At 47.9% G+C, this 9,345-nt stretch overlaps 1 protein-coding gene across 1 annotated transcript in view; it reads left to right on the forward strand.

The window, feature by feature from the left end:
* The window catches only part of SUPT6H (suppressor of Ty 6 homolog (S. cerevisiae)), a 20,901-nt gene that overhangs the window by 10,599 nt on the left and 957 nt on the right, over positions 1 to 9,345 (forward strand). Inside the window, exons 21-35 of the mRNA XM_010011003.1 lie at positions 1 to 123; positions 542 to 679; positions 1,002 to 1,169; positions 1,658 to 1,785; positions 2,520 to 2,727; positions 3,176 to 3,323; positions 3,550 to 3,692; positions 4,434 to 4,574; positions 5,672 to 5,867; positions 6,001 to 6,239; positions 6,479 to 6,592; positions 7,095 to 7,219; positions 7,667 to 7,779; positions 8,007 to 8,084; positions 8,173 to 8,339. The exon at positions 1 to 123 is cut by the window's left edge and continues 7 nt beyond it. Of these exons, the coding sequence (XP_010009305.1) occupies positions 1 to 123; positions 542 to 679; positions 1,002 to 1,169; positions 1,658 to 1,785; positions 2,520 to 2,727; positions 3,176 to 3,323; positions 3,550 to 3,692; positions 4,434 to 4,574; positions 5,672 to 5,867; positions 6,001 to 6,239; positions 6,479 to 6,592; positions 7,095 to 7,219; positions 7,667 to 7,779; positions 8,007 to 8,084; positions 8,173 to 8,339 (2,229 nt within the window). The remainder of the gene's footprint in view (positions 124 to 541; positions 680 to 1,001; positions 1,170 to 1,657; positions 1,786 to 2,519; positions 2,728 to 3,175; positions 3,324 to 3,549; positions 3,693 to 4,433; positions 4,575 to 5,671; positions 5,868 to 6,000; positions 6,240 to 6,478; positions 6,593 to 7,094; positions 7,220 to 7,666; positions 7,780 to 8,006; positions 8,085 to 8,172; positions 8,340 to 9,345) is intronic.

The raw sequence follows: 9,345 nt of genomic DNA on the forward strand, positions 1-9,345 counted from the left end.
CTGATGGAGGATGTAAAGAGGATTGTTCATGAGCTGGATCAAGGGCAGCAGCTGTCCTCTATTGGTGTGGAGCTGGTGGACAATGAACTGGCCATCCTCTACATGAACAGCAAGAAGTCTGAGGTGAACCTTCTGTTATTTCAGCTGTCCCTTACTCTGTTGTTCATTCGTGCTGTCTCATCCTCTGTCGTGCTGGCCCTGCCTTGCATCATCCTTTGCCCTGTGTGATCCATCTAGGCAGTGATGTACTGATCTTTGGATCAAGGTAAAGCATCTTACTTAGACTTCCCTGGAGAGATCAGAACCAGCAGATGTACAGAATAGATATTGATGTAGTCTGAAATGAGTCTTGCTCAGCTGAGTGATGAGTGGGGTTGTTTCCTTCCTAGTTGCAGCAGAGCTCCTGGAGGCCTCTGACCTCAGCTGTCTTTATGCTGAGCACCAAATGCTTCCCTCGTTCCAATCCCCACCTGATGTGTCTTTGCTGCTTGTGCTACAAAGTGTGAAAACACCATCAGGGTTCTCCCTGATTCTCTTGCAGAATGAGTTCAGGGATTACCCTCCTCTGCTGCGTCAAGCTGTGTCCCTTGCTCGCCGCATCCAGGACCCTCTCATAGAGTTTGCCCAGGTCTGCAGCTCTGATGAGGATATTCTCTGCCTGAAACTCCACCCTCTGCAGGTAACTGTTCCTCATGAGATCCTTGGGCAAGGAAGATCCTTCTCTGGAAGAGAAGGTTGTCTGGGAAGCCTGGAACAGTTTGCTGTCAAAGAAAAGTGTTCCAAGTTGAACTGGTGCAAGTTCTACCTGTTTTATGCAATGTTCAGGCTACATAGCACCATTTTTTTTTGTCTCCTTTAACTCATCTGCCTCCTGCCTTTAGGCTGTTCTCAGGGGTAACTGAGGTGCAGTACAGCTCCTGAGAGCCAGCATATTATGTTTAGCACAGCTTGCTTATGGCAGAGCGTCTCCTTGTGAGGCTAACACCTCTCCTTTCTGTCAGGAGCATGTGGTGAAGGAGGAGCTGCTGAATGCCCTCTACTGTGAATTCATAAACCGTGTGAACGAGGTGGGAGTGGATGTCAACCGGGCCATTGCTCACCCTCACAGCCAGGCTCTGCTGCAGTACGTGTGTGGCCTGGGACCACGCAAAGGCACTCATCTGCTAAAGGTAAGGAGGTTTCAGTCCCTGCCTACAGAAACAGTGCATCATGGGACCTCATGGCAGTGCTGTTAGGAGATGAGTCAGGGTCCTCCGTGCCAGATGCAGCTGACAGCTCCATTGACGTGTTTTAGTAGGTGTTATCTTACTGCACCCAACCCTTAAGCTATGCATAGACTTGTGTCCTTGATAGACCCAAGCAGGTCCATCAATCCTACGTAGCTCCTGAACCCACAGAGAGGGATGCACTGTTACGGTAGCAAGACGCCTCCATGCTGTAGAAAACAAAGTAAAAAGCCAGTGCTTTTCCCAAAAGTTGGAACTGTTCCATGTGGAATCATCTTCTTTCATACGCGCAGGCGGGGAGCAACAATTTGAGTTGTTGAGGTTTATATCAGATGGTTTGAACACTGTGGTGTCCAGTGTGAGTCCTTTGCTTTTCCTGGAGGATCATTGCGTTTGAATAGCAAGGTTTATACCATTTCCTATCTTTCCAGATCTTAAAACAGAACAACACACGTCTGGAGAACAGGACCCAGCTGGTTACCATGTGCCACATGGGACCCAAGGTGTTTATCAACTGTGCTGGCTTCATCAAGATTGACACGGCATCGCTGGGCGATAGGTGGGTGTTGGGTTGTACTCAGTGTCATACGGGGTATGGAGTTAGCACGAGCAAAGGCTGAAGCAATCTTGTACCCTGGAGCCCATATCCCAGGAATTTCTGTGTGGCCCCCTCTGATTTCTGGCCAAGTTCAGGTATTGTTGGTTATTAATCTGTTTCCTGAGGGCAGCTAAACTCGTGCAGCAATGTGAGCTGCAGAGCAGTAATTATATAGGTTTGAAAGATCCTTTGTGGTCAAGAGGAACTAAACTAAAACCAGTTATTCCCTAGCACAGTCCTCGTGCATGTCCATCAGTAACCCGTGTGCACTTTGGCTTAGCTTCTGCTAGTCCTACCAACAGTGTTTTACTTCTCTGAAGTTCTAAACTTGAGGGATAACTCAGCAATTCAACTTCCTTTTAAACCAGTAGCAATATTAGGAAGCTTGTAGAGCATTAGGTTATTGGTAACTGAACAAGAGAGGTGTTTGCAGGACAGCAGTAACCTAATTTCTAAATCTCTAGCATCCACCACACCTGGCTGTATCTTTGCAGCACAGGAGCCATAGACTGGAATTTGTTGTCTTGCACTGGTTGTTGTTGATTAACAAGGAAGAATTCATTGTGTCCTGTTTCGTTTGCTCCACAGAGGACAGTGGTGGCAGAGCAGACATGCAGCCAGTGCTTTATTGTTGAGCTGAAGGAGGTGACTCTGGAACCCTGCAGAGTCCTTATCTGAATATTGCTTTGTTTCAGCACTGATTCCTACATCGAAGTCCTAGACGGGTCCAGGGTCCATCCTGAAACCTATGAATGGGCAAGAAAAATGGCAGTGGATGCCTTGGAATATGACGAGTCGGCGGAGGATGCTAATCCTGCAGGAGCTCTAGAAGAGATCTTGGAAAACCCCGAGCGTCTGAAGGACCTGGATCTCGATGCCTTTGCTGAAGAACTGGAAAGACAGGTACATTGGGGGTTCCTGGTGCTGAGAACCAGAGGGAAGCTCTGCTGTCCAGCTCAGTTTCTTATGTTTTGTAGCTGGTGACCCTTATCCTTCGGAGGAGCATTTAGCTGTTGTAAAATGTATAAACAGCCAGCATGAGTGTTCGGTGTGTGACAGTGGCATGTAGTAAATGCTTACACGTGGGGCAGAGGGAGGAAGGAGGCCAGAGACCGTAATTAGACCATTTGAGCTGTTCTCCCTGGAATTATCTATTTTCTGAGTGTATTGTATTGATACATTCAATTTCAACATCCTGTAACTGGGTTTGATGGTGGATTCTTCTTTGCATTCCTCTCTAAATTTGCTGTTTGATGAGTTCCTTGAGCTTTTTAATAACTTACACTGGATTCCATACTCACCTCTTTCCTGCTGCTTATGGCTTTATAACCTTTGAATACCTACCACACAGGGCTATGGCGACAAGCATATCACTTTATATGACATTCGAGCTGAACTAAGCTGCAGGTACAAGGACCTGAGAACCCCATATCGTTCTCCAAACACAGAAGAGGTCTTCAATATGCTGACCAAAGAAACTCCAGAGACTTTCTATATAGGTACATCCCTGGTTTCTGTCATCCTAAGTTGACTTAAGATGTGTAAAGGAGGGGCAGAGGGATCTTGGTGAGCGCGATGTTGGGGCAGTGCTGTGGTTGCATGTGTCTGAAGTAGCTTTTCTGGGTAGTCTTGTAACACCTTCATGTGCAACTACCTTAGACTGAGGGGACTGCCCTTCCCTGCAGATGGTTCATTCTTCCCTTCTCCTCCCCCATCACACCACAGGTAAAATGATCATCTGCAATGTGACTGGGATAGCCCACAGGCGGCCGCAGGGAGAGAGCTACGACCAGGCGATACGGAACGATGAAACTGGCCTCTGGCAGTGTCCTTTCTGTCAGCAGGATAACTTCCCAGAGCTCAGCGAGGTAGGGCTGCTTCTCCTCGTGGGTCTGTCTTTGCTGAGGGCCTGCTATCAGCAGGCTTGAGTATTTTGTAGGGCTCTTGGGAGGCAAGATATCAGAGCTATGAATGTGTCTGCACTGCCCAGCCTGAATGTAGCCTTTGGCTGCAAGTATCTGTTCCACTTTAGACTAATTGCTTCAGTATGGATTTGACAGCTCCTTTATGGCTACGTTATGGATTTTAGTGAATTGTGCTAGGAGGGAAATGGGGCTAAGCTGACCAGTTCTTTGCAGACACATAAAGCAGGATTGTTTGTGGTCTAGGATTGTGTTTTATGCAAAGAAACTGCCTGTGACACTGAGAACAGAGGGTTGTTTTGCCACCTTCTCAACTTTAAGAACTTATCGGGACTCCCTGCTGCTTAATGCAGCTGTACTTTAGGTCTCTTCTAAACACTGCTGAATTCCAGCCATGGTAATCCATGACTTTAAAACCCTATAGCATTCATTAGAAACCAGCCCTAGCTGTGGGCTTGTGTTCAGGGTCTGAAAATGTTCTGACCTTCCTGGTTGCAAAGAGCCATAAGCTCTTTGCATATCCTATTTTTGGGTAGCACACATTGAAGTCCTCTGTTCCCTGCCCTTCCACATGTCTTTGCTGGCTGCAGCAGTTTGCTGACAGAGCTTTTAGACTTGCTTTGAGTGTTAGCTGCTGGGGCTATTTTGTTTCCGTGCTGAATGACTTTTACTTTTGCCTTGCTCAAGGTTTGGAACCACTTTGACAGCGGTTCCTGCCCAGGTCAGGCCATTGGAGTGAAGACACGTCTGGATAATGGTGTTGCTGGCTTCATCCCAACAAAATTTCTTAGTGATAAGGTGGTCAAGCGGCCAGAAGAAAGAGTGAAGGTATGAAAGCAGTGGATTTCCATATGCCCAGTAAGAGCTGGAGGAGCCTGGAGCCAGTGCTAAAGATTCAGGGTTTGGTTAACAACGCTTTTCCCTAAATGACTTTCCAAACCTCATTTTCATTTAAGGACTTTGAATCAGCAGCAAGTTCAGGTTCTGGTTAATGTCTTTGTGCCACAGTGCAAATCTCTCTTGGCAGCTGGTGGGAACCACGTTAATCAGTTAACATGTTGCACTGCAGAAGGATTTATTATCATCTGGCTAAAGTCTGGGTTTAGGAGACCAGAAGGCATTCTAATGCAGAGCTGCCCTTTGTCTTGGCTTTCTAAAGAGTTCACACAACTGCTGCTAGGTATGCAGGGGTCACTTTCCTTCTCTCATAGCTTTTTCTTCTGTCTCAATTCATTCATGGAGGTCAATTACTGGTCCAGAGTTACAGGTCTTGCTCAGGACAGGGACTGGGGCTCTGGAAGACACAGAATCACGTATTTTTATCACAAGATAAAATAGAGGTTTAACATCTTTGCTGTCTTTTGGGGTCCCCCTGACAGTCCATGCAGGTGATGGATAATCCCGTAAGCTCAAAGGTCTCAGCATTTCTTTCAAGAGCCGTTAACTTCAGCACGGTTAACTGGACTAAAACACTGCACTTGTTGTGATGGCATTTTCTTTCCCATTTTATTAGAGGAGCCCTTTGGATGTCTTCCCCTCTGTTTCTGAACAGACTGAACTGCTTTCTTGTACATACTGAAGTCCAGTTTTGCTGTTCCCACTGTGAAAGATACATAAACCAGCAAACTTTATTGTCCTCAGCCTCCAGACATGTGGTTTCCTGTGTGGTCTGGAGAATAGGTAGTAGACTTGCTGGAGAACTACCCATTTTTCCTTTAATCTCTTGTGATTCTAGTCATCTTTGGGATCAGTTGATTATCAGTTGGGACAGAAGGCTGACTTTTAAAGGTCGTATCAGTTTGAAGTAGGTGAGGTAGTTTGTACCTCCTGTTGGCACCATGACCCTGCATAGATTGCTCTGTAGTAAAGGGAGGCTGGTGTATCAGCCGGACCTCCTGATGAGCTTTCCTGCCCCTCTCCTGTAGGTGGGAATGACAGTTCACTGTAGGATTATGAAGATTGACATTGAGAAGTTCAGTGCAGACCTGACCTGCAGGACCTCAGACCTGATGGATAAGAACAACGAGTGGAAACTGCCTAAAGACACCTACTACGATTTTGACTCTGAGGCAGCAGATCACAAGCAGGAGGAAGACCTGAAAAGAAAGCAGCAGCGGACAAGTGAGTCTCTAATTTTATTCTCCCTCATAATGCCAACATTCCCAGGGTGCTTCAGGGGAATAACCACAATTAGGCATGTAGCTGTAGTAAAGCGGTTCCTCTTGGAAGCCTAAACACTCTCTTTGTTCCCTAGCGTACATCAAGAGAGTAATTGCTCACCCATCATTCCACAACATTAGCTTCAAGCAAGCTGAGAAGATGATGGAGACCATGGACCAAGGGGATGTGATTATTCGGCCAAGTAGCAAAGGGGAGAACCACCTGACTGTCACCTGGAAGGTGAATGATGGGATCTACCAGCATGTGGATGTCCGAGAAGAAGGCAAGGAGAATGCCTTCAGCCTGGGCTCCATGCTTTGGATTAACACAGAGGTAAGAGCCCTGCAGAGCATGCCAGGGAAGGAGAAGTGCCTTTTTGGCAGGGACAGGTTGGCACAGCCTTTCTGTCATTGCAGCTGCTTTCAGACTGCTGAAGAGTAAATTCCATTGCAGTTCTCTAGATTCTTAGACACAGTTCTTGCTGTGCAGAATATGTATGTGAGACCTGTACACTAGAATAAGAGTTCATCATCATGCACCCTAAATACTTCTTTAAATGTGTTTCGTCAAAGGAGTTTGAAGACCTGGATGAAATTGTTGCTCGCTATGTCCAGCCAATGGCTTCTTTTGCCAGAGACCTCTTGAATCACAAATACTATCAGGACTGCAACGGTGGAGACAAGAAGGTAAGCCTGTCCTGGGATGTACTAGCTTCTGTAGGAGATACAGGAGTATTATATAAATTTGTTTGTCTCGGGACAGGTCTTAAACTCTTTGTGTCTGTCATAAGCTGCTGCTAGAGTGAGCTCTCTGGTCTTCCTCTTGCTGCTTTTGGGCTTGGCAGTCACTTTCCAGCTATAGCTATGGGAGATTCTGTCTGGCAGCAGTGGAAATAGGAGAGCAATGGGAGTATGGTGTGCTCCAGCAGTGTGCCAGAGCAGCAAAGGGTTGCACTGTCAGCAAATATCACCGAGTAATCTGTTTTCTGTGACCTGGTGACATTTGTGCACCAACCAACTGTGCAGGAACAGTGTAGTTGTTGGTCCTTGTTGGATTGTGAGCATCAGGGCTGGGAAGGAAAAGGGCTGACCACAGCATGGAGAGGAGATATCCACAGGCTCTGTGTGTTGCCGGAAATGTAGACTCTCCTTGAGCATTTCTCTTTTTTTTTTTTTTCTCTTTAATTAGAAGCTGGAAGAGCTGCTGATAAAGACCAAGAAAGAGAAGCCAACGTTTATTCCCTACTTTATTAGCGCCTGTAAAGACCTACCTGGCAAATTCCTCTTGGGATATCAGCCTCGAGGCAAACCAAGGTGAGAGACAAGACCAACATCTGCAGCTGAGTACTGCCAGTACCACACCTCAGCTTACTGCTGCCAGTTTTCCTTCCAGCTCTGTCAGTATCCTTGTAAAAGTCATGCCTCCCTTACCCAGGCTGTGGCCTCCTGACAGTGAAGGACCTATGTCTAGGAGTAAGTCTCACCCCTAGACACCTGTGTTTCTAACCAGCTGGCTGCTACAAGCAGTACTGCCCTGTGCAGGGGGTGTCAACAGGAGTATAGGCAGAGATTGATAGATTTTGCATGGAAAGGAACAGTATCTTTGAGCAGTTGTTTGAAAACAAAATGGGTAGGTCTGACTGTTCATTATCAGCATGGCCATAGCTGTTCTGGCCGTGACCTGTCAGTGTGAGGGTGCAGGTATGGCTCTGAAGCAGCCTGCAATCTCAAGTCCTCTCTTGCATTCACCACTCCTCACAGGATAGAGTATGTGACGGTGACACCAGAAGGATTCCGCTACCGAGGCCAGGTCTTTCCTACTGTGAACGGACTCTTCGGATGGTTTAAGGATCATTATCAGGACCCTGTTCCAGGTGGGCACCCCAAGACTTGAGTGCCTCAGCTGTCTTGCCTTTCAGCCAAGTGGGCTGTGAGGTAAAGGCTGGGCTTGTCAGTTCCTCTCCCTTACCCTCCCCAACCATACAATCCTGGTCACATCATTCCCTGGTAATGTAGCATGTTGCCTGCTTATTCAAATCCTGAGTTTCAGCTGCTCTTCCAGGAGAACTAATCCATCTCTCTTGGTTTGTATTTCATACAGGTATTACCCCAAGCAGTAGCAGTCGGACCAGGACTCCAGCCTCCATTAATGCTACTCCAGCTAACATTAACCTGGCAGGTCAGTGCAGGCCTTTCCTGGTTGGAATTGGGATGTGAGCTCCTCCTCCAGGCTCTGCTTTGTCTAACATGATGGGTCTTTCTTGCAGACCTGACCCGTGCAGTGAATGCTCTACCACAGAACATGACTTCCCAGATGTTCAGTGCCATTGCTGCCGTGACAGGCCAGGGACAGAATCCAAATGCCACTCCTGCACAGTGGGCATCCAGTCAGTATGGCTATGGAGGCAGTGGAGGTGGCAGCAGCGCATACCACGTAGGTCTCACTTTAAAGGTTGGACCAGATGGTCCTTGAGGTCTTTTCTGACGTGGTGTTCTGTGATTCTATGAAGTTCCTGAGAGGAGGAGGTGCTGCACGGCTTCTCCTTGCTGCTAGAAACCATCCCATGGGGGCTCCACTGTGAGCCTAGGTGGTTACTCATTGCCTGGGTCCTAGTCGTCGTACCCAGTGGGAGCCTGGCTGGATTCTTGTGCCAGGTTTCTTCTTGCCTCCTGTGGCTGAAGAAATGAGGCCCATAACACAGCCCTGCTCTGGGGAGAGTGGAAGCAAATAACAAAGTGGATCTGGCCCCCAAGGAATGTGGCAGGGTGGAGAGGTGGGATCCAGCGGTGAGGGTGCACAACCTTCTGATTGTGCCCCTGAACTGGCAACGTGAGCTGCCAGGGGAAGAGATTAGCTGTGAAACTATGTGCTGAGTTTGCAGGGCTTTTCAGCTCAGCGTGCTAATCTCTGAGCTGCACCGGCAGGAGAACACCTCAGCCTGACCCAACACCCAGACGCTTTGCAGGGAATAAGATGGAATTGGACAGTTTCAGCTTACACTGAGGCCTTTCCTCATGTGTGCTGGTGCCTGCCTCCTCCCAGCCCATGCTGCCAGCTCCATCAAGGCTAAATCCAGCTGCAGAAGGACTGAGGTGCCTCGGTACAAAAAACACACCCAGCCATTAGAGACCTGATGAAGAGGTGCTGCAAGACAAGGCTTGCAGGGAGGAATGATCCTCTTTTAGACCACCTTGGGAGGCTTTCATGGAGTTTGGCACAGCAAACACTGAGCTGGGGAGAGGCAGGGACTGTGGATAACTCAGTGTGTTAATCATCAAGACAATCTGAAGGAAAAGGGAGGTGAAACACCGGGAGGCAGAGACTAAACACTCCATTGGGCTGAGCCAGCCAGCTTGGGATCTGGGAGGGAGCCGTCTCGGAAGCTGCTGTGCTCACAAGGGAAGAATTCGTCTGTTCTTCAAGCCCATTGTGGGAGGCA

Source organism: Nestor notabilis, unplaced genomic scaffold, assembly GCF_000696875.1.
Source record: "Nestor notabilis isolate BGI_N333 unplaced genomic scaffold, ASM69687v1 scaffold32053, whole genome shotgun sequence".
Lineage (NCBI taxonomy): Eukaryota > Metazoa > Chordata > Aves > Psittaciformes > Psittacidae > Nestor > Nestor notabilis.